This window comes from Cnephaeus nilssonii (assembly GCF_951640355.1).
Source record: "Cnephaeus nilssonii genome assembly, chromosome: 4".
NCBI classification, from domain to species: Eukaryota; Metazoa; Chordata; class Mammalia; order Chiroptera; family Vespertilionidae; genus Cnephaeus; species Cnephaeus nilssonii.
Window position 1 is genome coordinate 37,082,674 of NC_137075.1, and position 27,602 is coordinate 37,110,275.

At 41.4% G+C, this 27,602-nt stretch overlaps 1 protein-coding gene across 3 annotated transcripts in view; it reads right to left on the bottom strand.

Moving 5' to 3' along the window:
- The window catches only part of RYR3 (ryanodine receptor 3), a gene marked incomplete at its 5' end in the record, with an annotated part of 535,717 nt that overhangs the window by 103,942 nt on the left and 404,173 nt on the right, over positions 1-27,602 (bottom strand). For 2 of the 3 annotated variants that reach the window (XM_079768746.1, XM_079768747.1), the window contains 5 exons: positions 4,479-4,699; positions 6,928-7,097; positions 17,435-17,555; positions 21,051-21,162; positions 22,353-22,533. In XM_079768746.1, the coding sequence (XP_079624872.1) occupies positions 4,479-4,699; positions 6,928-7,097; positions 17,435-17,555; positions 21,051-21,162; positions 22,353-22,533 (805 nt within the window). The remainder of the gene's footprint in view (positions 1-4,478; positions 4,700-6,927; positions 7,098-17,434; positions 17,556-21,050; positions 21,163-22,352; positions 22,534-27,602) is intronic. The other variant, XM_079768748.1, reaches the window with a different exon arrangement.

The following is a 27,602-nucleotide window of genomic DNA, read 5'->3' on the forward strand; positions in this document are numbered from 1 at the left end:
AGAAATAATATAGGTAAATACAGAAAGAGAGACATGTGGCTAATAAATTGAGGTACCTAAGGTTCAATTCCAATCACCAGGTGAAAGGGTGTTCTAGGGTCTATGCACATTCAAAGTACAGCCACTGTAACAGGAAGAGGGGGCAGGTGCTTTTATTCTAAGGATCCCATGTCCCCCAGAGCTCTGCAGAGGGAGAAGCTGGAGTTGACCAGCTGCATAGTTGGAATCTGAGGCCACCTACTGGTATGATCTGAAGGGAAGTTTAAGGCCCCCTGAGTTACTATCTGATCTTTGAAATTCTCATTACTGGAATAATTTCTTTGGGCTAAGTCTCCATCCTCAAAAACACTCCCTTAAACAGCAAAGGCACTAACTAATTAGAGAATGATTTATCCAATTATTGAAGAGTTTATTGCCTTGGCATTGGATGCAGGTGAATTCTGAGATAAAGGAGAGATAAGCAACATCGATTTAGCCTTTATTTTCAGATTGCCAAACTTTTAAATCTTTTTTTTAGATTTAAAAATTATTTTGCAATTATAATTGACATTCATTAGTATAATAGTTTCAGGTGTATAACATAATGATTAAACATTTATATAATTTATAAAGTGATCACCCTAAGTTTAGTACCCATCTGGTACCATAATATTACTGACTAAATTCCCTATGCTATACTTTACATACCTGAAAGTCTTCTGTAACTGCTGATTTGTACTTCTTAATCCCTTCACCTTTTCCACCCAACAACCATCAGTCAGTTTATTCTCTATTAGAGGCCCGGTGCACAAAATTTGTGCACGAGGGTGTGTGTCCCTCAGCCCAGCCTGCACTCTCTCTAATCTGGGACCCCTCCAGAGATGTCCAACTGCCCGTTTAGGCTCGATCCCAGTAGGATCGGGCCTAAACAGGCAGTCAGGCATCCCTCTCACAATCCAGGACTGCTGGCTCCCAACTGCTCGCCTGCCTGCCTTCCTGATTGCCCCTAACCGCTTCTGCCTGCCATCCTGATCACCCCCTAACCACTCCCCTGCCAGCCTGATTGATGCCTAACTGCTCCCCTGCCAGCCTGTTTGCCCCTAACTGCCCTCCCCTGCAGGCCTGGGTCCCCCCCAACTGCCCTTCCCTGCAGGCCCAGTCATCCCCAACTTCCCTCCTCTGCCAGCCTGGTCACCCCTAACTGCTCTCCCCTGCAGGCTTGATTGCTCCCAACTGCCCTCCCTTGCAGGCCTGGTCCCTCCCAACTGCCTTCTCCTGCTGGCCTGATCACCCATAACTGCCCTCCCTTGCAGGCCTGGTCCCTCCCAACTATCCTCCCCCACTGGCCATCTTGTGGCAGCCATCTTGTGTCCACATGGGGCAGCCATCTTGTGTTGTAGTGATGGTCAATTTGCATATTACTCTTTTATTAGATAGGATAGAGTCCTGGTGCATGGGTGGGGGCCGGCTGGTTTGCCCTGAAGAGTGTCCTGGATCAGGGTGGGGGTTCCCTTGGGGTGTGGGGTGGCCTGGGTGAGGGGCCTGTGGTGGTTTGCAGGACAGCCACACCTCCCCGGTGACCCAAGCAGAGGCCCTGGTATCTGGGATTTATTTATTTTCTATAATTGAAACTTTGTAGCCTTGAGCAGAGCCAAGCCTCCTGCTTGCTCTGTGGCCACAGCCATTTTTGTTGGGATTTATTTATCTTCTATAATTGAAACTTTGTAGCTTTGAGTGGAGATCTGGGCCTGCCAGGGTGTGTGGAAAGCTTGGCTTCCTCCATTGCCGGGGAAACCCAAGCCTCCTGCTCTCTGTGGCTGCAGCCATCTTGGTTGGGTTAATTTGCATACTCACTCCTGACTGGCTGGTGTGCATGGCTTGTGGGTGTAGTGGAGTGATGGTTAATTTGCATATTACTCTTTTATTAGATAGGATATCTATGAGTCTGTTTCTCTTTTGTTTGTTCATTCATTTTCTTTTTTAGATTCCACATATAAGTGAAATCAATGGTATCTGTTTTTCTCTGTTTGACTTATTTCACTTAGTGTAAAACACTTTAGGCCCATCCATGTTGTCTCAAATTAGATTACCAAGGTTTTAAAAAATCTAGTGGAATCTCTAGATTCACTGCAGAGAAAAGCGTGTGTACATAATACACACAATCTGACAGAGATGGTCAGTTTGTGAACCAATGAATTCCTTCCACAGATGCCTAAGAACAATGGGGGTAAAGTTAGTCACTTTGAGGGTAAAGAGCTGGAATGTCGGTCGGGAAAGAAAGCCTTGGAGGCATCTACAAGGAAGATCAACAGAAACAGAGAGGGACAATAAAACTCATCTGTTTCATAACTTTTCCTAGAGATGCTCTGTTGATAAAAAGCCCTGGAGTGAAAAGGTTAAGTCAAAATACACAGCCAGTCAATGGCCTTCTAGCTGACTCTAGTAATTATGATGTAAAATTCCTCACTTTCACATTATTGTTTAACGGATTAGGAATATCACTCAAGATTGACCAACTTGAATGAAATCAAGGCATGAAATAAGTCTCTAATCTAATAATTCCTGACTTATTAAAAATAAATAACTAGTTAAATTCAACCAGCTCATCACTGTATCTAGAGCTCACGTGGGCCAAGAGGAGGAGTGTGGAAGCCCTTCTGAGTGTAGTAATAGGGCTGTTAGCTACATTTTCAGTTTGATGTAAGAGTCTAATTTCCACAAGGTCTGATTCTTTAAAAGCATTTGCAGCTGATATCAGTCTCACCAATATGGTTTTAATACCAGGAAGTAGCCTATGCTGGGAGACAGGGCTCCTTGATTGGTCTGGCTCCTAAGACACCTGCTGAGCTCAGATCTAGCAAAAGCAGAGCAAGATCTGCAGCTGCTCCTGATGCAGTTACCAGCCAATTACAGAATCAATAGTGATAGGATTTCTAGTGTGTAAACTCATTATTTATTCCCTTGCCACCTTTGAGAAGAAAAGCAGAGACCCATCTACACAAGTAACTGGGCCATTACTCTCCCTTTGGAAGTGGCAGAGTGGAAACCCAGGCACCCTACTGATTCCTAGAGGCATGTAAGTACATCTACCCAGCTTTTTCTCTCTTTCAAGACCAAAAAATTCTATGAATGTAATTCTCTGCCAGTTATAATAATCTTGGAATGAATGAAATAGTTTCAGAGTATAGGCCCTGATTTTGGTGGAGGAGCTCAGAGAGAAATCTCTTTTATGAGGCCTCAGGGGAGGCCCCTCCCTCCCGGCCTCGTCCCTCTTTCCATCCATCCTCTGCTCTCTATTCCACATCCCAGGCAAATAGTACTGAACAAGGACACAGCTGGTTCTCTGAAGTAGTTAAAGCCTGTAGGCCAGATGGTAGAAAGACAGCAGATATAGCTTAATTTTAATAAAGCATTTAAATAGAAGAACCTTTGTCTATAATAATAAAAGCATCATATGCTAATTAGACTGGACAGCTGAATGACCTTCCGGATGGGGCTGCGAGGGCTGAGCCCCTTGCACAAATTTCGTACATCGGGCCTCTAGTATTTAAAATATAAGTGTGAGACTGCTTTTCAGTTTGATGTTCTAAAAGAACCAATTGACTGTTTTTTTCTAGGTGACCCTAGCCCCTCAATACATGGTCACCCCTTGTGTGATTAGGAAACAGCTTATTCAACAAGAATCAGGACCATACCCAGATGGTCTGTGGGTCCCGTCTCCAGGACAACCTAAAGCAGAGGTTCTCAACCTTGGCTGCATTATGGAATCACCTGGGAGCTTCAAAGGCTAGAGGTCTGGGTCCCATCCCTAAAGATTGGATTTGGGGGGTGGAGGTGTGACCTGGGCACTGGGATATTAACCTAGTATTGCGCCAGGCAATTCTCATATGCAGTGGAGGTGGAAAACTGGCTTAAAGCAGGAGACCTGGTCCTGGACCAGTGGCTAAGACTGCCACCAGACCCGACGGAGTTTCCTGAGGACTCAAGGCTCTTGGGTTGACTTAACCCTCTATCCTGGTGGCTCTGATGTCTGTGTGCAGTGGTGAAACCCCCTGTCCTTACTTCCCACTGGGACTTCTTCTCTTTGCTCCCAGGCTCTGAGGAGGTGGGCTGCTTTGATTCACTCTTACAGTCTGGCCTCTGTGTGAAGGTCCACTCAGAGGGAAAGCCTGCTTCTGGCTCTGTCTTAGGAACTAAAACAGTAGTTCTTAATCTGAATACTTCAGGCCTGAAAGACAGTCTCCTCTCCTGGTCCACCAACCCTATGGGATAGAGCCTGAGAGGTGCCCCGCCCCACTCCTCAGAGGGATCAAAAAGAGCCTGGGGCAAATAGGGGGATGTTTGGGGTAGGGTTGGTATATGGCAAAGGCCTGGATGCTTCCTCAGACTGGATTCTCCAGTTTTTAGATAATACAATTGAATGCAGCTGACATGGGTGCGTACACACAGGTGACATGGATGCGTATGCAGAGGTGAAACACATGGGAGGGGGTACTTACTTGCAAATGGCAAGCAAACATTCTTCTATGGTGTCCCTCTGAGCTTTGGTGAGGGAACGCCCCTTGGACAGCCTGTATATTGTCTGCAGTGTTGAATCGATCAAAGAGGTGTAGTGCTCTGTTCCGGCAAAGAGAGGGGCGCACCTTGTGAGGAGCGGGAGCACAGCAGAACATATGTACCTATTTAGTGCCAGCGCAGCCTCTGTGGTGCTTAGGGACACCTAGGAAAGGGTGTTGGAACACTGGTTAATCTCTCCAGGAAAGAGCAAAGCTTACCCCGTGTACCCAGCACCCACCTAGCGGGCAAGGAAGCACACACATATCTATCTACATATCACAGCAGCAAAGTGAACAACTTTGTACCTTCTCAACAGACTGATTTCTCTTTTGCATTTTAAATGAAAATAAAAGTCCTGCTAAAAATAAATAAACAGAAGAATGCAAAGGCTGGCTGATTCACAAGTATTTGGGCTCCTCCAAGAATTCCAAACTCTTCAAATCAGGTGACGGCCAATCTAACCCAAACCCTTGATGTTTGCGAAGTTCAACTACATTATTATCCCATTCTAGCTCCCCCCCCCCCTTTTTTTTAAATCACTTTAGGGAGACTCACAAGTTATCCTCTAGTGATTCTGAGATTAGTAGTTGGGTAGAGGCCATGGAAGCTCTCAAACTCACTGGTTTTTCAAAGAGACAGTGGAGGAGCTCTGACCCCCATCAATTTATGAACAATTCATAACCTGATAAATGACATCAGGGCAGACCTCAGGGGAATAAGTGTCCAAGGAATAGAAATGTAGGACCTTCTCTAAAATGATGTAATTCTCACACACAGTGTTCTCTCTTGTTTACTTAGACTGGATTTAGGGAGTGCTCACTTAGTGACATGAAATTTAGCAAAAGCATATTTAACTATCATTTGCAAAACTTAATAAAAACCCGGAGATATGCAGAGATGAAATATTATCATTATTTTCTGTGATCATTGCAGTAATTATATTTGTAACTTGTGATTTGATAAACTACATTCCTGGTGTTCCTCTTAATTATCAGAAGTTTGTCTCCTAGAAGCTTGAGTAATCATACTGAAAGAGCTAATCTTCCACATTTATCACTTTAATATAATTGTTAAAATGAGGAAGGACAGAGCTTTTATTGCAGTGGCTTAAAAGTTTTCAGAAGAGAATGCATGCAAACGTGTGCTGAGGAAATGAATAGAAAATTACTTTTGTAGATAGTGCTGAGTGCTAGAATAGCATTTACTATTTATTTGATCTATTAAAAAAAGCAAATGCTTTGATCAGGAACCTTAGGAATGTCCCACAAGTTTAAAAAATTATTATACCTAAATTATATTATATATAGAGAAAGCTGTACACAAAAGAAGCTGTGGAAGTATTGTTGTAATTATCCAAAAGGATCATATGCCCTGAACACCTTCATGGTTCTACCATCTCTTAATCCCAAGCCAGAGACAGGGGTGGAGCTCTCATTCAGTTTGGGGACTGTACTGCTTCTAGTTCCAGGTCACCCCATCCATTTCTCAGCAACCCATTCCAATGGAATCCATTCCAGCTAAGGTATTGACCACCTGACACCCATAACAGAACTTAGACTGCTATCTCTGTTGGACACCAGGTGGAACCTTTGAGAAACTTGATGACTGATCAAGAAGACATGTTCTTGCTCTTTAAATACAAGCCTAAACTGGTGAAATGTTCTTAGACTTAAGCTGATTTAATTGTCTTTTCTCCTTGGACCCAGTACTCCTAGTGCATTGTGTCTCTGCTTAGTCCTGACCTGGGGCATCAGGCATCTAAGATCTTTAACTCTTGGGGCCTCGTGTTTTGATGTCTGTTGATATTGGATGCCTGTACCTTACACTTGACTGCCAAACTTGGATTTGCCCATGGCCTCTTGTCCTGACCATGTCATGTCCTGAGCTCCAGACTATCCTGCCTGATGGCCAGTGCATTAAACCACGGGAGTGACGTGGGAAGAGTATTTCCAGCCTCTAATGCTGCCAGCCAGCCCTTTTCATAAGCAACAGAGCCATACTTTTCACATGAGGGTGATTTTGTCTCACAGGAAACATTTAGTGAAATCTAGAATTAGTCTGGGGGGTAGCAGGTAGAGGCCCAGATGCTACTAAATACCCTACAATTCACAGGATTACCCCCCGCCCCCCGCCAAACAAATAGTGCTGATGTTGAGAAACTGGAATAGAGGGAACTGGATTGAATATCTGATATCATGTTTACATACATCTAAGTCTCTGGCCAATAAATTAATATCTTCCATTACTTGGTGCCTCTGTTTTCTTACCATTTAAAGCATGCTACTAAGATGTAACCAGTGAGTAGATTAAAAAGTGTTCACTTCTAAATCCAATATTACTAATTTATTTACAATGATGGGAAAAATATTTTTCCTTATTTTAGTCACTCACTGTATCGAGAGAGGCAGAGGCTCTTAAATCAGGTAAAAATCCAACCTCCAGCAGGTGGAGCAGAAAAGTTTGATCCTTAATACCGTAGACACGGTCCAAGAAGAGCACCATGGGGGACTTGTGGTCAGGGCAGAAGCTGGCTGCCATATTGGGCTCGCTGACAGACCCATCTGAAAGACACACAGAGAAGGTCATTTCCCCTTTTTTATCTCAGCAGTCACAAAGGCAACACAGAGTTTGTCTATGACTTTTTCTACTAACAGGCAACAGGAATTTTGGAAACAATATAAAATTGTGCTGAATCCAGTTTATACTGGCTAGGAAGAGCTGATTATTAAAATTTTAGGAGTTTTGTGAGCCAGTTGTTAGACATGCTCATTATTTCTTCAACCAGGTTATCTATTCCTTGTTCAGTTTCCTCTCTTCTGCCACCACTATTATGTGAATGTTGTTTCGTTTAGTGTTGTCCTAAAGCTCTTAGGCTCTCCTCCTGCTTTTTAAGTTTTTTTTTTTTTTTTTCCAGTTGTTGCTCTGCTTGGGTGTTTTTTTCTACCTTGTCTTCTAGCTTGCTGATGCAGTCATCAGCTTCTTATAGTCTATTATTGATACTTTCTATTGTGTTCTTTATTGCAGATAAGTCATTCTTCATTTCCTATTGGTTTTCTTCATTTCTTCTTGATTCTTACACATGTTTTTGAATTTGTCTTCCATCCTTTTCAGAGTCCTTATAACCATTGCTCTGAATTCTTTCTTTGACAAATTACTTGCCTCCATCTCATTTACTTCCTTTTCTTGTGGGGGTTGTTTCTTTGTCCTCCCATTTTTGCTGTTCCTTTGTGGTTATTTCTATGTATTAGATCAAAGTCGTATGGCACCCATATTTTTTTGAGTTTGTCTTATATAGTCGATGTTTTGTGGGACCAAGTGGTGCAATCTCTCTGGTCTTTTGGCTGGGTATTCTAGGGAGGCCCCCTACTTGGGATATTTGGGTTCTCTTGGTATAGTTGGGTCTTGAGTGTTACTTTCCCATTCGTGGATGGAGTCTCCTCTCAGGGTGTCTGGTTATGTGGCTCACTCTCTACCACATTTACTGAACAGCACAAAATACAATTTGACAAGACACGACACACTCACAGTGATAACCCCAATAAAAGTGACCACCAGAGAAAATAGAATTAGGAGAGAGAAAAGAGAGCAAAAATGATATTGAGAAAAGGAAAAAAGGTAAGAGAGAAAAGAAAAAGGAGGGAAAAATATACATATATGGGAGAAAACATCACAAAAAAACAGATAAACCAAAAAATGCAAACAATAAACACCCAGAAAAAAGCGGTGGGGGGGGGGGTGCGGGAGAATATGTAGAGGCAGAGCTTATATCCAGAATGTAAGGTTAAAGAATTGAATAAATAGGGGAATGACCACGGTTCAGTATAAAGTAGGTAGAAAGAGAATGAGTTGATAAGAAGAAAAGTAGAAACAAAATAATCAATAAATAAAAAATAAAAAGATAAAAAAATTAAAAATATTATCTATCTATATATTCATCTATTTTTGGAAAAGGAGAATAGAGGAGCGAGCAGATAGACTGGAGTTTAGTGAGTGAAACTAATTAAGCAATTAAGAGAAGAAGAGAGCAAGAGAGGAGGGCGAAAACAAAAGCATAAAAAATTGGCTAGCAAAGAGAAAAGAGAAGGGTGCATAGACTTGGAGCAGGGGAGAGGAAATTAGATATATGAGTAAGCCATAGTAGTGTGCACAATAAAATGCTTAAAAAAAGGATATATGAGTAAGCCAACAGAGACTACAATAATATCATGTCAATAAAGCAGATAAAGAAGATCAATTTTTAACAAGAGGTAAAAAGAAAGGAGAGAGAAAAACGTTCTCTAGGTGTCCTCTGTCCTTTCCAGACACAGATGATCTCACCAACTGTGTTTAATTCGCCAATTCTGGGTGGATGTTATTCGATTTATTTGTTCCTTCTATCTTCTCCGTGAAGCACAGGACACATGCACCTATTTGGCCGCCATTTTGACTCCCCTTCAACATGCTCATTATTAAAATCAAGTTTACAATTAAGTAAATTATATTTAAAAAGATAACAAAAACTCAAAATTCATTACTTCCTAATTATTCTCTTGAGGTTATTTACATCTGTTGTATTTGTATGTTGGAATTACAATACAATGGTGTGCTATGTGCCAACTCTCTGCTCAGTGACATCACAGTGGTAACTTGAAATCGTCCATGGTGAGAGTATCTGCATCACAGAAATGGGCAAATGCCAGGAGTCAGGGCTTGATTTTACTGTTTTATTGATTGAAGACATAAGAAAGGGAGGGAGAAAATGTAAGGCAGAATAAATTTAAAAGTCTGTCATGTCTATAGCTGTTACGTCATAAGTAGCAGCAAACTGAGGAAATCTTTCAGTATTTTAAAAGTATTATTTGATTTAGGTGAAATTTAGGTCAGATCATCCAATAATTCTAACCTTAATTAAGAAGTTCAAAGGTGAAGTGGGGAATACCATGAAGAGAATACAAATTGCTTGACTTGGAGAATAAAGAAGGATTTTGAAATATGATAAAAAAGAAAAACAGTCTTCCTCCTACACAGCCCTTAAATTATGAATCTCTAGTCAGAGCATGTTTAAATACCATACTTCATGAGGCACCTTGAGAGCCACAAAGATTTCATGCTACCCAGCCCAGAACCTCCTTTAGCCTAGTGATCATTGCAGGGTACTCGGAGAGCCAGGTGGGAAGGGACTTTCTGGACTGGAAGCCGCCTGCTTCTTCTCTCCCTAGGACTAGGGGAGCTGGATAAGAGTTAACCTCTCAGATACACCTGGTGTGCTGAGAAACATTTTTGTGGTGTATCAGTAAGATTTTTGTGCTCAAAGAGTTTGGGAAATACTGAGTTCAACATTTTTTTTTTTAACCATACATGTTCTCAGAGACTATAATCCAATGTGCTTGATGAAGTTTTATAAAAATGTGATATTTTTGAGAGTGATGTCACCACGATTGAGGAGTAGGAAATCCCAGTCTCTGTATCCCACAAAGATCAACAATTAAACAGCCACCCATGAACAGAAATAGCACTGGTAGAGCTCAGGAGTCCACTTAAGAAACTTTAGCAATGCAGTGGAATAAAACACCTGAGAATAACCATCCAAAAAGGGAAGGAAGAGCAGCTTTATCTTGCCTGCATCATCCCATGCTCCAGGCAGCACTGCTCAATGCCAAGAGCAAACGCCTCAGCTAGAAAGAGATCCCCATGCTTGGAAAGGGAGGGGAGGGGAGCAATCAGCTTCTCCAACCTATTGGGGTACTACTTTGCTTTCATACTTGGTGAAAAATCTGTCTTGTTACTAAAAATATTGCTGGACTTCCTGACTGTTCTCATCTTTTCCATTTGTGACTATATAGAGGTTAATATATAGGGCAGAGGACAGACATAAGTTCAACAAGACTGACACTTGAGTCAGTCCAAATAACTAACAATTAAAATTTATCTTGTTTAATCAATAGCTATATAGGACACACCTTGGCTTTCAGCACCTATTAGAATCTTATGAGAACTTTTCTCAGCTTGTTTTGTTTTGTATGATAGTTTAGTTCCAAATATGTCTCATCTCCAAACATTCATCCAAGAGATTGCTCCAGAAACACCAGGCTGAATGAAAGAAACCTTTTCCTTCAACTGTATCCTCTAATGCACTTGAGCCCTTTTGCACAGCAGAAGGGTTTATAATGGTAGAATAAAACGCTGTAATAGCAGGTTACAAGTCAATTCTATGACTTCATTAAAACTGTTGTCATTTAATATTAAATTAGGTCAGAATGTGTAAACATTTTTCAACATGGTTGATTAGGTTTTGAAAACTATTGTACCTAAGAGCCCTCTTTGTAGCTAAGCATTCTTCTTGAAGTCTAGCAGAGTCTGACAGGCAGAATAGCTGGAGGCACGCTTAAGTCCACAAGTACAAATGATTTACTCTGCTGGCAATTATGTAAAAAATAAAATAATTAATTGCAATTGTACTTACTAAATGGAGCTAGTCTGTTTCTTATTAACAGGGCTGTTTGTACTACAAAATAACAGCATGACCTTAAACAAGACCTTTAAAACACTGAATATTCACAGGGAGCAAAAGCAGATGGGGTCTACTTCATGCTATCTGGATTTCTCCTCCAGCTATGTCCATTCTTCTGTCATTTAAGTACAGCATTTAACACAGTGAGTTGATGTTAGAGATGGTTAAGAATAAGAAGGATGGGCAGGGCTACTTGTATCAGCAGCACAGCAAAAGCCAAGGTGGTCCCCAGTGACCTGTTCTGCAGAGAACCTCGGCAGCTTTGGCCACTGACTAAACCAACAGCCAGCACAGCCACCACAAAACCCTGGCACATTTCACAGGTTTTCCGTGCTTGCAGATGCCCAGTTGCCTGAGTCTTCCTCCACTCCCACCCGCCTCACTGCTAGAACCCAAGATCTGTACTGGCAGCCTCCGCCGCTGTGTAACTTCAAGATGCCAGCTTGGACCCCTGCAGCAGATACCCATTGCCATCTGTGCATGGGAACAGACTCCCATCGCTGGCCTTTATTGCCATGCATATATGGCGAGGCCCTGCAGCCATGGGAGTGCAAACTGACAACCAGGGCTGCTATAGCTGCTTGTGGGCCCAGCTCCGGCCCTGTCTCCTATCAATGGCCTGCACTGCTGTAGCTAGCACCTTAAACAACATTTTTCAAATTGATTTTAGAGAGGAAGGAAGAGGTAATGATGTGAGGGAATCATTGATTGGCTGCCTCCTGCACACCACCACTGGGGATTGAACCTGCAACCCAGGCATGTGCTCTGACCACAGAATCAAAAGGTGACCTCCTGGTTCATAGGTAGACACTCAACCCCTGAGCAACACCAGCTGGGCTACAGCTAGAACCTTTAGTGGTGAACTTGTACATCACTGGCCAGAGTCTTGTCACTGGCCTCCACTGCTGTGCACCTGTGGCAAGACTCTGAAACAACACAAATGCACACCGACAGCCATGGTCCCCACAGCTGCTAGTGCACCTACAGGTGGCTCTTGTTTTTGATGCTGGCTGTGGCCATTGCCACTATGTGTGGGCATGCAACTGCTCTGTGCCACTATACCTGTAGCTGGTCACTGCAGCTGAGTGCATATCACTGGCTCTGACCATCACCACTGCCTGCCCTGTCCCTAGTTGCTAGACCCAGAAGCCCACTAAGGACCTCAACAGCTCTTGCAGTCATTGAGGACTCCTGGCAGCTCTTACCAAGGACCATACAGTTGTCAATGTTGTGGACTCCAGTGTCCCTGAGTTGACAAAACATCACTCTCCCCCAAGACCCAAAGCTGCTAACACCCCTGCACTTGGCACCCTGCTTCACTACACCTGGGGTCACAGCACACTCCAAAGTGCCCCACCCACAGGTGAAGGTTTTTCCTTACCAAAGTCAGTTCATAAAGTTTGGAAGAGAGGACTGATTTTTCAAATGTGCAGATAACTATGCAAAGCTAAAGGTATCACAAAAAATAAGGAAACATGACACCAGAAAGGGACACAATAAACTTCTTGTAACTGACCCTAAAGAAATGAAAATACATGAATTTCCTGATAATTTCAAATAATTATTTTAAATGCTCAGAGAGCTACAGGAGAACACAGAAAAGCAATTCAATGAAATCAGGAAAACAATATGAGAACAAAATGAGAAATTCAACAAAGAGAGAAAATATAAAAACATAAAAACAACTAAAAATTTTGGAACTGAAGACTATAATGATTGAATGGATGAATTCAATAGAATACTTCGACAGCACACGAATAAGTAGAAAAATCAGTAAACTCAAAGAGAGATCATTTAAAATTATTCAGTAAGAGGAATAATAACAAAAAAGAATAAAAAGGAATGAAAAATACTAATGGGAAACCATTAAGAAAAACAATCTACATATTGGAGTTCCAGAGGGGAAGAAAGGGAAAAGAGATAGAAAGCTTAAAAAAATAATTGCTGAGAACTTCTCAAACCTGGAGAGATATGTGGATGTCTAAGTACATGAAGGTAATAAGTCACCCCCAAATTTCAATGCCAAATGATCTTCTCCAAGATATACTATAATAAAACTGTCTAAAATCAAAGACAAAGAATTTTAAAAGCAGCAGGAGAAAAAATAATTTCTCATACAAGGGAAATCCCTCTCTATAAGACTATGAGCAGATTTCTCAGCAGAAACCTGCAGACCAGGAGGGAGTGGGATGATGCATTCAAAACGATGAAAGAGAAAAACTGCCAACCAAGAATATTTGAACCAAGAGTTGGTCCCTTACATAAAAGTGGTATATAACGAACGATACATACAGTTAGCCATCCCCTTCTACAGATTTCCAACTGTGGATAAAAAACACCGTCTTTGATCCATGGTTGGTTGAATCCATGGATGCAAAAGCAATGAATACAGAGGACCAATTATACATTTATTAAAAAAAAATCCATGTATATGTTGATCCAGACAGTTCAAACCTGTCTTGTTCAAGGATCAATTGTACATGAAAAATTTCTTTTAAAAAAACTAGCATACCACTAAAAGGATCATGCACCCTGATCAAGTGGGATTCATCCCTTGCATGCAAGGATGGTTCAATATACACAAATCAATAAATGTGATATATTACATTAATAGGATGAAAGACAAAAATCATATGATCATTTAACCAGTTACAAAAAAGCATTTGATAAAATTCAACATCTTTTCATAATAAAAATTCTCAACTAATTGGGTATAGAAGAAACATACTTCAACATAATAAAAGCCATATAGACAAACCCACAACTAGTATTCTCAATTTTGAAAGACTGAAAGCTTACCTCTAGGATTAGAGTCAAGGCAGGAGTGCCCACTATTACCATTCCTATTCAACATAGCACTGGAAATCCTAGTTGGTTCAATTAGGTAAGAAAAAGAAATAAAAGGCACCCAAACTTAAAAGTAAAATGATCTCTGATGATGACATGACTTTGTATATTGAAAATCCTAAAGTCTCCACCAAGAATTGTTAGGACAAATAAGAAAATTCAGTAAAGTTTCAGGATACAAAACCAATATACAACATTTAGTTGTGTTTCTATACTCTAACAATGAAGTAAATGAAAAAGAATTAAAAAAAACATATTTACAAAAGCATCAAAACCAATAAAATATCTATAAATAAATTTAACCAAGGAAGTAAAATATTTATACACCCCAAATTTTAAGACATTGATGAAAGAACTTGAATAAGACATGAATAAGTGGAAAGAAATCCTATGTTCATGGATCTAAAGAGTTAATATTGTTTAAATGTCCATAATAATACCTGAAGCAATCTATAGATTCAATGTAATCCCTACAAAATTCCAATGTCACAGAAATAGAAAAACAATCCTAAATTCCGTATGGTACGACAAATACCCTGAATAGCCAAAGCAATATGGAGAAAAAATAAAGCTGGTGGCACCACATTTCCTGATTTCAAACTATGTTAAAAAGCTACAGTAATCAAAACAGTACATTATTGGTATAAAAGCAGACACATGGATCAATGGAACAGAATTGAGAGCCAAGTAATAAAGCTATACATACAAAGTCAAGAAAGATTTGACAAGGGAGCCAAGAATACTCAATGGAGAAAGGATAGTCTCTTCAATAAATGGTGTTGGAAAATTATATTCACATGCAAAAGAATAAAATTAACCTGTCTTACACCATTCACAAAAATGAACTCAAAATGGGTTAAGAAAACTTAAGACCTGAAACATAAAACTCCTGAAGAAAACACAGTCTTAAATTCCTTGACATTGATCTTGGTGATGATTTTTTGACTATGACACCAAAAACACAGATAATGAAAGCAAAAATCAACAGGTGGGACTCCATAAAAACACACACAACACACGTCACAAAAAAACTTCTGTACAGCAAAAGAAACAATAAACAAAATAAAAAGGCAACCTGTGTAACAGGAGAAAATATTTGCAGACCATATATCTGAAAAGGAGTTAATTTCCCCCCTCACACACACACAAATAAGGAACATACAATGAAATAGCAAAAAAGCGAGTAATTCAATTAAAAATGGGAAAAAGATCTGAATAGAAATTTTCCCAAAGAAGACACAAAAATGACCTTCAGGTACATGAAAAGGTGCTCAACACCACTAATTATCAGGGAATTATGAATTATGCAAATCAAAACCACAAGATACCACCTCATACTTATTATAATGGCTATTATAAAAAAACACAAAGGCTAACACATGCTAGTGAGGATGTGGACTGTTGTGCACTGTTGATGGGAATGTAAACTGGTACAGCCACTATGGAAAATAGTATGGGGGTTCCTCTAAAAATTAAAAATAGGACTTCCATATGATCCCACTGCTGGGTATATATTAAAAGAAATAAAGTTGTTATCTTGAAGATATATGCCCCCTATGTCCATTGTGGCATTATTTACAATAGCCAAGATTTGGAAATAATCCAAGTATTCGTTGATGGATAAATGGATATAGAAAATGTGACACACATATGCTGGAATATTGAGACATAAAAAAGAAGGAAATCCTGCCATTTGCAACAGTATGGCTGGACTTTGAGGGCATTATGCTAAGTGACATAAGTCAGACAGAGAAAGGAATTACTGTGTGATCTCACATATGAGAACCTAAAAACATTGAACTTATAGAAACAGAGAGTAGACTGATAGTTACCAGGGATTGGGGTGGTGGGAAAAATGGACAGATGTTGGTCAAAGAGTTAAAAACTTTCAGTTATAAGATGAGTAAGTTCTGGGGATCTAATGTACAGCAAGGTGATTATAGTTAACTAGTGGCCTGGTGCATGAAATTCGTGCACATTAAAAGGGAATTAATTAGAGGAAATATTTTAATATTGCTATTTGCCCTTTCTCTATAATAGAAGTGTCAGAGATGAAAGAAAATTACTAAAATGTATATGAAAATCTCCCTCCTGTCAGAGTCTGGGGTGCGCCGCTGGACCCAGAGTCAAGTCCCTGCCCACCCGTGCATGCTTCGAAATTGCACCCAGGACTCAGACCCGGCTGTCCCCATCCCCATTAGGTGAGACCCAGAAGTGGCTGGCCCCACCCCCATCAAGCCCTTCTGGGCAGGGGGGCGCAGCCTAAGGTCCCCCGGCCCGGCACTGATGCGGGGGGTGCGGCCTGAGATCCCTGTCAAGCCCCGCCAGGTAGGGGGCATGGCCTAAGGTCCCCTGCCCCTGGTGGGCACCATGCAACCTCAGGTCCCTGCTGATTGTTCATTACATGTCACAGTGTGACAACCATTTGCATATTAGCCTTTTATTATTATGATACTATCTATAATAATAAAAGTGTAATATGCTAATTAGACCGAACATCCTTCTGGACAAAGCCACAGCGGGTGGGGGCCAAGGCCAAGGTGGCAGAGGCCCCCGACTATGGTGGTGGTAGGCGAGGGCCAGGGCCAAGGCCCTTGCATGAATTTTGTGCATTGGGCCTCTAGTATTGTATATTTGAAAGTTGCTATGGGAGTAGAACAAAAGAATTACAACAAAGACAACAACAACAAAGGTAATTATGTGAGGTGAAAGATGTATTAACTAACCTTATTGTGGTAAACATTTTGCAATATACAAGTATATCAAATCATTACATTGCATACCTTAAACTTATTATGATGTTATATATCACTCATATCTCGATAAAGCTGAAAAAAAAAATGTGACACGTTCTATAGCATTTCCCAAACTTACTCGACTCCAAACCCTTGTACACCAATTAATATCTTTGACAAAAATGTTCCACAGGACACCAGTTTGGGAAACACTATAATAGTCAGAGTCATGCTATCTTTTTAATTCCTCCATCTGCTGGATGAAATTGCCTGGATAGCAGGTGGAGTGAGGAGGAGAAACTGAAGGCTTCTGGGAGAGTATACGTTTTGCAAAGTTAACATGGATTATTGCCAAATGTCACAAGTAGCATTGCGGAAAATCTGTTTATGCCCCATGGCCATGAGGTACATAGATCGCACTGTGGCAGAAGGGAGCCTGTTCAGGCCCTATTGCTGCTCCAGGTGGCTGCACAATCTGGGGTATGTGGAGGCAGAGAAAGAAGGTAATGGTGAGAGCTTTCACTGGTCCCAGTCCATCAGCCTCCTTGCAGAGGGTTAGAGTGTTTCAAGGACTGTGAGATCTGGACTGTCCATATCTATGGGATGAACAGGAGTCTCTGACATGGAAGCAGAGGAGAGAACAGCCAGCTGGAGCCAGGAGGAGAGGAGATAATTCATCAGCAGAAAAGGCGCACGACCTTCCTCGGTGCTGCCTGCCCTGTAAGTAGGAGCATGGAGGGACTACACTGGCAGACAGAGGCCTGACCCCGAAAGAATGGCCCCCAGCGGGGACTGGCAGCACTCAACCCTGAGCTGCTTCTCTTACCTTTGTTCAGGGAGGGCAGTTTCAAGGGGATGCTGATGATCCCAACCAAGTCCTCAGTGGGGACAAGAGAGCGTAGGATTGACCTGATCCGGATGGCTTCCCCTTTTCCTGTCTGGATAAGCTGCAATGCAGGGTTAGAGAATAAGATAAAGGAAGTTCCCACACACTCATTCCACCCCGCTCCAAATCTCTGGCAGTGAAATGGTTTTATGTAAGGGCTGGGTATTCTTCTAAATTTCTGTAACTGCAAAAACATGACCACAGGGAAAGAGAGGAGCTTTCTCTTGATATTCTAGAAGAGGTGCTACTAAGGAGGTCACTTGGTGTGACTACAATGGTCATGCAGTTATGGTATCAAGTTTCATCAGTAAATGTGGACCCTGCTGGTGATTCTCGGTGTGACAGCAACAGGGAGCTCTCTGGCTGTGACAGAGGTGTTGAGAATGTGGCCACAATTCCAGACTCCAGAATGCTGCTGAATGTAGAAAGACTTATGAATTTTAGTTTCCTAAAGGGATGATTAATGCTGGGACTGGAGGTAGGCAAGAAGAGTGTAGAGAATGCCCTAGATCAGTGGTCGGCAAACTCATTAGTCAACAGAGCCAAATATCAACAGTACAACGATTGAAATTTCTTTTGAGAGCCAAATTTTTTAAACTTAAACTTCTTCTAACGCCACTTCTTCAAAATAGACTCGCCCAGGCCGTGGTATTTTGTGGAAGAGCCACACTCAAGGGGCCAAAGAGCCGCATGTGGCTCATGAGCCGCAGTTTGCCGACCACGGCCCTAGATAAATTGAGAATCTCAGTGGAGGTATTCTGGGATGGATGGCATGATCCATACAGCCATGAACGGGACAAGCAGCATGTACAGGTGACAACAAGTATGGGGCGACAAGTATGCTTCTGGACACGGGCCCTCAGGTAGAGAACTGAACTGCCATGAGCTCAAGATGGAATCAACCTTAGGTCAGCTGCAGGGCATGCTGGGATATGATGCACAGAGGCCCCAGGGAAAGAAAGCCTGTGCACTCACCCCAGCTGCCACCTCTCATTCCTGTAGGTAGAGGGACAGCTGTCAGTGATGATGGCATCTCCCCTCCCACCACCGCTCACAGAGCAGGGCCCAGAGGAGGGATCTGGGAAGGGGTGTGTGTGTGTGTGTGTGTGTGTGTGTGTGTGTGTGTGTGTGTGTAAGTGTCAGACCAGAGGGGCAGGAAGGAACTCCTTCTCAGATGGGGCTCTGATGGTGCAGCTATCCCATGCTGCTGTCTTCCTGAGAATAAGCAAACTGTGTAACTTGTTTTCTGAAGTGATGACAGGTGAGCAGGGGAACTGTCATCCCTGCACTCAAGACTGTAGAACACCTAGTATTTCCCTGGCTCCCTTTCAGTTTCCTTTATTTGTTTAAGGCACAGAAATAAAAAGATGAGCCCATGTGGGTAAAGCTGGTTTATCATAGTAGGAACTAGAATTCTAAGGATCTGACCAGCCTTCTTTATCGAGATTTTGACTTTTGCCCTAGCTGGTTTGGCTCAGTGGATAGAGCATCAGCCTGCGGACTGGGGGGTCCTGGGTTTGATTCCAGTCAAGGGCACATGCCTGGGTTGCAGGCTTGATCCCCATTGGCGGAGGCACAGGAGGCAGCCAATCAATGATTCTCTCTCATCATTGATGTTTCTATCTGTCTTTCCCTCTCCGTTCCTCTCTGAAATCAATAAAGATATTAAAAAAAAAGATTTTGACTTTCTTCTAAAAACAGTGATCTAGGTTCTTCTATGTTGGAATCATTTCCCTAAACATGTGTCGATGGATTTGCAAATGGGCTAGACTATGTATTAAGCAAGACCCATGAAATCCTGGAAGAAAGGTAAGAGTGGACTCTTTAATGCAGTGTCCTAAACTACAGGTGATGACCAATTAGTGGGTTGTAAAATCAAGTTAGTGGGCTGTGATCAGCATTAAAGAGCATGAGAGCATTATAGAGTAGAAGAAATTAGAGTGCAATGTCTGTAGTAAGGATAAATTTTGTTTCTGGAATATACCTATACTAGGCGGCAACGTAAATTATATTTCTTACTATGATCAAAACAAATTGTTTTGGTCAAAAAGTTTAAAAGCCACTACTTTAATGGGTTCTTTTTTCATTAGTATTAAAAAATGTAACACACCCACTTGGCAGTGACCATTTATACAATCTCATCAACACCAGATACAACTGCTTATGTCAGCCTAATCTGCATTGCAAGTGCTTTTGGGAGATGCTCTGTAATAATCCCAATGCTGTGAGCACTACAGAGAGAGGCAGGCAGGAGCCAGAGCCCAATGAGCAAGCCAAACAGTTCTTTCAAAGAATTATCAAGTTTTTTTTTAAAATTTAAAATATATCTTTACTGTTGTCATAAAATAAGCAGTTATTTCCTCTCTCACTTATGACATGAGACCTTATATATTTAATAAGGCCACTTTCTCTCAGCCCACAGCAGAAGTAAAAAAAGGGAGGAGGAAAAACACAAGTTTTAAGGTCAAAATTGGAAATCTGAGAAGACATCCCATGAAAACATCCCTTTTGGCATGTCTGTAAAGCTTACCGCTGGGAAATAATCATGGATTATGGGAAGAGACTACTTTCCTGGTACCGAACGCCATGGTCATAAAGAAAATAGGGTTTTCCATGTGGAGTAGCCTGATGGCCACCATCAAGAATAAACTTGGGAAATAGAAACAGACTCACAGATACAGAGAACAGACTGATGGTTGCCAGAGGGGAGGGGGTTAGGGGACTGGGTGAAAAAGGTGAAGGGATTGAGCAGGACAGATCAGTAGTTACAAAATAGTCATGGGGATGTAAAGTACAGCATAGGGAATACAGTCAATAATATTGTAATAACTATGTACAGTGCCAGGTGAGTACTTGAAATATTGATGGAATCACTTTGTAAAGTATATGATTGTCCAACCACTATGCTGTACACCTGAAACTAATACAAAATAATATTGAATGTAAACTGTAATTGAAAAAGAAAAAAAGAGAAAATCATAAAAAATGAATTAAGTTGGTAACATTTTGAAGAAATTGAGGCATATGGCATATAATTTTGCGGGGCTTTTGGAGCAGGATATGGGGAAGATACGCCAAACTAGTGCCACAGAGAAATCACATGACACAGAGATTTGCTCAGGAGTCATTCCTTAGTCCCACTTCGAGCACATTATGAGAAGGCAGGGTTCTTTGGAAAAGACAATAATGTGGGGGAAAATAGAAGACAGATGAAAAAAAAGGGAGACTAAATATTAGATGGTTTGACTTCATAGAAGAAACCACAGGCAGGAGTCTGCAGGAGCTGAGCAGGGCTGCTGAAGACAGCCCTGAGGATATCACTCAGTCACAGGGTCACCAGGATTCAGAACTGACTCAACAACAGGTAACATACACACATTCCCTAGAAAGCTGCAGAGTCAGGTACCAGAGCTGGAAGCTATTTTTTATGTTAGCTAAAAGGAGCTGAGAGAACGTCATGACAGCACATGCCAGAAGAAAAACTTACATTCAGAAAATCTACAGTGTTCTTGGATCAAGCCCCTTCAAGTTGCCCTCTGAGAGCTCGATTACTTACATGCATTTCAGGAGCACAGCGGCCCAGTAGATCTATAAGAGCTGAGTAAAATGACATAATTGCATTGCCCATGTGTACGATCTCTTCTTCATCTTCACTGTCTTCTGTGCTGCTGAGAAAGAACCAACACAAGGAGGTGGGAGGAAGCCTGGCAGGTATGCCATGGCCATGTCATTGGACATGAGCTACATGATATGAAAATGCTCTGCTCATCCTGGGCATCAGCATCCTTTCCCTTGGACACCTTTCCTCCCTCCAGAAGCCAACCAGGTGGTTTTAGGCACTAAGTTCAAAGGACCCAAATAATCATCCATGACATTCCTAGGGTCCCATGAACGTTAAGGCATGTGTACTGACATCAGCTATCATTCAGACCATATACATTCATGGCGAGGCACCAGATTTCCCATAGTTCCTACTAACCATTCCTCCTCCTTTCCTTCCTGAATACACATGGAACACATTGGACAAGGAGTCAGGAGGGCTGCGTCCATGTTCTGGCTCTGTTGCTAACAAGCTAGATAACTCTGGGCCTCAGTTTTTTCTCATGTTACATGAGGGAGTTGGGACAGCTTATGTTTTAGGTTCTTTCTAGTTCTACTAGGTCACCTGCCAGAATAAATGACAAAAGAAAAAAAACAGCCAACCAGCTGGAGTTCTACCCACTCTTTAGATTCTGGGGTCTAATCCAGAGGCTGTGATTGAAGAAAGGAACATGGACATAAGACACAATGAAAGAAAAGTCACAAGGCTATCCGCACCAACGATCTCCTTAACCTTTAAATACCAAGATTAGGGATGCTGTGATGTTTCATATTCGGCAGTTCTCTTTTTTACCTAAAGAATCAAATCAAAATACTTTCAGAAGAGGAAGTATTAAAAGTGAGGTATGAGATGAGAAACCATGTTTTAAAATACTGAAGGAAACAGTCTGGATTTAGACAACTATGGTAAACTTGTTGGTCCAGGCCTTGTAGCCTCTGCACAGCTTTCCCTGTGGTGATGCTGTAGGGAGGACAGTGTTGGCGAGAAGAACTGGCCAGACTTCTCGATTTGCCAATTGGTCTGAGTGGAGTAAGAAAAATGGAAGCGGATGAAGGTGACATTGATCACTGGACTAACTGGGAGAGTGAAGACAGCAATGTGCTTGACAAAGTGATTTAAGATGTTTTCACCACAACTGTACAGAACCTGTGCTTCCTCTAGCGGGGGGAGTTAGTGACACGTCTTCAATGATTCCTGTATTGATATTTGGAAGTTCACCAACTAAATCCACACCCGAAGGCAATTCCATTCACTTACACTTCTCTCTTGTATCCCTGAGAGGGGAGGTCGAGGGCTGGGTTCTCAGAGATCTTAATGGCACCTTGCATGGCGGCCAACAGACCATTTCCTCCTTCACCCCGCAGGGCCGGGCCGAAGCACTCGGGGCGTCTGATGAGCAGCTTGACCACAACACTGGCATTTTCTTCCACACTTTCACCTATGGAAAGAGGCATTGTTTCCTTCTTGTTGGGAAGGACAACCCCAGGATTTATTTCCAATTAATGAGGCTGGGAGAATAGCATTTGACTGAGCTTGCCACTCACTCTCTCTTTTTTTTTTTAATAGAGAGAGTGAAAGGGAGGGAGGGAGGAGGAGAGAAAGAAATAAAAATAATCGATGTGAGAAAGACACTTCAATTGGATGCCTCCCATACGACCTTGACCAGGGGCTGGGGATCTAACCTACAACCTAGGTACATGCCCTTGACCTGGTATCAAACCCTTGACTTTTCAGGGCATGGGCCTATGCTCTAACCATTAAGCAACACTGGCCATGGTGCCACTCACTCTTAAGATCAGGAGGTAATATTGATGAAAAGAAAAATGAGCTTTGATAAATCAGGTCAGAATTTGTTTCTTTGAAATATTACAATTAACCAATATAGAATAAAATCTTGCTTTTAAGTTCAGGCTTTTGTGCTGTTCAGATTATTTCACCATCTTTAGGTCCTCAGAGGGCAAGAAATACACCATGGAGTCTCCCACCAATTACAGATTAATTTACAGTTGACTTAGAGAATAAAAAAAACTTTATATATTTGCTAACTCCTTGAGGAGCACTTAAAAGGTATTTCCTTCCTTCTGTGAGCGCAGGTAAAAGAGTAACTCAAGCTGATGTGCCTCAATCAACCTGTGAGAGGGGACATATTAGCTCCTGAGCTATAGTCTCAGTCTAGTACCTGCCCCAGAACAACCAGGTTTGTGTGGATGGACCTCAGGGCATTCCTGAAATCATTTCTCCATGAAATAAACCTACTTGGTAAAGTTGCCTTGGTTATACTTAAAATAGCTCTGCGGGAAGCTAAAGGTTGGAGAATTATAGTCTACTGGTATTTTTCCTTGGAAGAACCGTAGACCACTGAAGAAGTGATTAAGCAGTGGGCCTGTCTCACCTAGAAAGGGACAGCCAATGCCTCTCAGAGCCAATACAAAAGCCGTTTGACAGCTGTTCAAACAGCTCCATAGAACACACCTTCTGTCTCAGATACAATCTGAATTTGTGTCAGAATTCTTCTCTCAGACAAAACTCAAAGACGATACTTTTTGATGCTGTACATTGGATGGAGCCTAAAGAAAAACTCTTTCACAAAATCTTTAGATAATTTTTGGAGGATTGAGCTCTATGATAGAGATGGCATCCCGATATGCTGTTATATTAAATACTTATTTTTGCATAAAATTTACCTTAACTCGTAGCAGGCTAGAATAGTAAGTATTCATTATCTTACAGTTTCTGTAGGTCAGGAATACTGGAGTGACTAAGCGAGGTGGTCCTGGCTTGAGACCTCCTGTGAGATTGCAGCCAAGATGCTGGCCAGGGCTGCAGTCTTCTGAAGGCCTGACTGGACGTTGGAGGATCAGCTTCCACACCCACGCACATGGATGTTGGCAGGAGGCGTCAGTTCCTCACCATGTGCACCGCTCCACTGGGTGGCCTGAGTATTCTCATGGCATGACAGCTGGATCCCCACAGAGCAAACGCCCCAAGAGGGGGAGCAGGCAGAAGTCGCAATGCCTCTTACAGTTTTGACACACATCATTTCTGCCATATCCTATTCATTAGAAGTGATGCTCTGCACTGAAAAATCTATACGTACATTTTAAAAACCATCAGGGAAGTTTAAGTTCTGTTTAATAACAATTTTTATGAATCAACTTAGAAGTGTTGTGAGTAGAGCATCAGTATGGGAACCCAGAAAACCTGTCCTTTCAGTCCAGCTTTTTAGCAAATCACGGTGTGAATATGCACCCTGCACAATCTCACTGGGTCTCATCCGCCCTGTTGTGATGTTCATGCCTCTTCTAGGTTTAGAGTGAATGTATTAGTTTAACTCATATGCAGAGATTTCTCCCATAATGTCCAAGATTCACAGGGGCTGAGCTTGCTGTCCAAATGCTTGAAATTAGCTTGTGCTCATCTCCCACATGAATTCATACTTGAACACATTTGATGGGTCTTACAACCCTGGAGAGCCTACCTTATGTACCAGTCATAGTCCTTCTTGGTCCAGAGGTTGGCCTGCTGATATCCTTTCTTTTTAAAAAATTACTCAATCTTTTTAATTTCAGCTAAAATTCAAGATTGTAAATATATCTCTTTAAGCTTTGTAACTGTGTAATTTGATTCTGAAAAATTTTCATTAAACTGAACTTAAACAGCCCATCAGTATGCATTCATTGCTTTATATTTCAATCCTTCAAAAAGAGGCTAAATTTTTTGTAAAGAAGTTTTTCTTCAAGTTTTATCTAACGTATAACATCGAAAAATAATTTGTTTTTATTAAATACGAATCCATTTCAGGAAATTTCTGAGGAGATGCTAAAAGGGTAAAATAATCACAATAATGGTGTGGCAGAAAGAACCAATGAAGAGAGAAACTAAGGAGAGTTTGAGTGACATTGTGCAATTTGCAGAAAAGGTCAGATAAAGTGATGATGCTAAGTCCTAAGGTCATGCTTTCCTATTAGTTGAAACTAAAATCTGTATCTGATAGAGTTTAATCACAGGAGGGATACTTAAAGAAAAGCACCAAGAACTCAACATATTTGAAAGCAAATATTCTTAGTCATAGGTAAACTAATAGTTCACTACTTTCAAATGCTTTTGACCCCCAAAACTTATCAAGTAGCACATATATCTATCTTCCCAGTATCATTTTTCATTTCAAGAATAATGAAGCTAGCTCTTCTACCATGTGAGAACACAGCAGGAAGACACCAAATTTGCTGGTGACTTGATCTTGAACTTTGTAGCCTCTACAACTATAAGAAATAAATTTCTATTTTTATATAAAAATAAGAATAATGAAGCTAAAACTGAAATTTCCAGTGTTAAAATAAGAGGGACTCCCCTCCCCACATTAATCAGCTTATTTAAATATTGTACCAATTATTTAAGTTGCCAGGATGGAAACACTTGTGGATCAGCCAGCCTTTACCAGTGTGCTCTTCAACTTAGCTCTTCACACTGTCATCAGCATCATGGAGTTTGATGGGACATGGATCACAATGTGCAAAAGACTTTGAAAAAAACAGGCTATGAGTTCTATACTGAGTTTGCTATTGAAATTCATTTGCCACTTTAGCCTTATTTTATCTGAATCGCAGGTTCAGATTTAAGCCAATTAGGTTGGCTCTACCAACTGACCCAGGAAGCCATTCCTTGATTAGTGAATAGTGGGGGATACAGAGGGCAGCCTGCAGGAGGAAGGAACTAAAGTGTAACCACTGCTGCTAATTAGAGAGGGGACCATGGGAAAGAATTTCCAAAGGCTTCAGAAGGTACAGAGAATGGCATGATTAGAAGAGAGAGAGAACATTCTCTTCTTAATTACCTGTAGCTTAGCAGGCTAGACTGCCAACCAAATCCACTGTAGGGAAGATGAATATTGACCCTGAGGGCATTTTTCAAGGGAGTGAGAGATCTGAGGTAAATTAGGTTTGCCCAAGGGCTTACAACAATGCTTTTGCTTGAGTTCCAAAAAGAATAAAACTTCATAACAGTGTGACTGTTCACAGTGACTTTCTTCAAAGGCTCTCAACACTGTCTTCACATTACTACCTTCTTTTCCACATTCCCGAAACATTGGATGGAAATGGAATGATTGCCCGTTTTACCCTGAAGCAGTCATTCTCACCACAGGGACGGTTAGTAGGGATGCAATGGTTTTCTTTTTAGTCCATCGCTTTCCTTACTCTCTATATTCTAACTACAGTCCCTGTTTTAAGGTCCTTTACCTGAAATGCTCTTTTCCTTCTCATTCCTTTGATATAAACCCTTGACCTAGGTAACTCCATTTTATCCTTCAGAGCAAGCTTGAACTTGGAAGTCCCAGAGGACCTGGTCTTTTAAAACATCTGTTCCTCTTCCTTGAAACATTGAACACAAGTATAACTAATTAATTGTTTGTATCTATTTGTGTCAGTTTTTCTCACTAGACTCTATATCTAATAAGAGCAGGGCATTATGTCTCTGTATGTTCAAGCATCTTGTTAACACCTGGCATATAACAGGTACTCAGAAAATATTTTCCAAACAAATGAAAATACTCCATTGAGACTCAAGATGGAAGCTTGAAATGATTGGATGGAAAGTGGAGGGTGACCATGCATCACTACATCATCAGGGCAATTATTAGCCTCTGTTTACAAGAACCTGATTTCTCAGACTTCAGTTAGTCCTAAGGAAGTGAACATATCCTCACTCAAGTCCTAGTGCAATAAGGGAGATCACTGGGGTCCCAGCATGAACGAATCTAGAGATGCTCTCATTCAGTTAATTTAGAGAATCACAAGGCAGAGCTGATGGTCAGGACTCAATACCTTTTTTTTTTAAGTGCCAACTTTAATATGGTGGTAGGAAATTTGTATAAACAAATTAGTGAAAGTAGTTAAGACATAAAATAACCCCCTTAGTGCTTGGGAAGGGAGCTAAAGATGTGTCAATACCAGTAAATTACTGTGACAGAATAGGGAAAACAGGGGTTGGTGGCACATTTGGTAATTAATCCAACCACTCATTGAGCCTGTATTAGATGCCAGTAGCTGATCCAGGAACAATGGGCAAGTAGTGAAGACAACAGTTAAGCCTGGACAGCAGAATGAGATGAGTGTAACAGGGCCACCCCAGCAGATCCACAGGCCTACAGCAGAGCTTTCCAGCCAACTTGCAGATATGTGAGCAAAAAACACATGCTTAAAGTATATGTCAGTGAGATTATGAAGTTGTTTGTTGTGTAGCAGAGGCTGATTGATAAAGGGGTGAGAGCAGAAGTGGGGAAACCAGTTTCCCTGCAACTGTAGCGGTCCAGGTGGAAGATAATGATAGCGTGGGGTAGGGTGTGGCCAGTGGAGGTGGCGAGAAGTCAGGAGATTTCAGGTATATTTTAGGCATTGAATCAACAGAATTCTTGATGGATTGAATGTGGGGAAAAGGGAAAAAGTTGAATCAAGGATGCCTTCTAAGATTTGACTTGAATATCTACAAAGTTAGTTGAGCTAGTAAGAG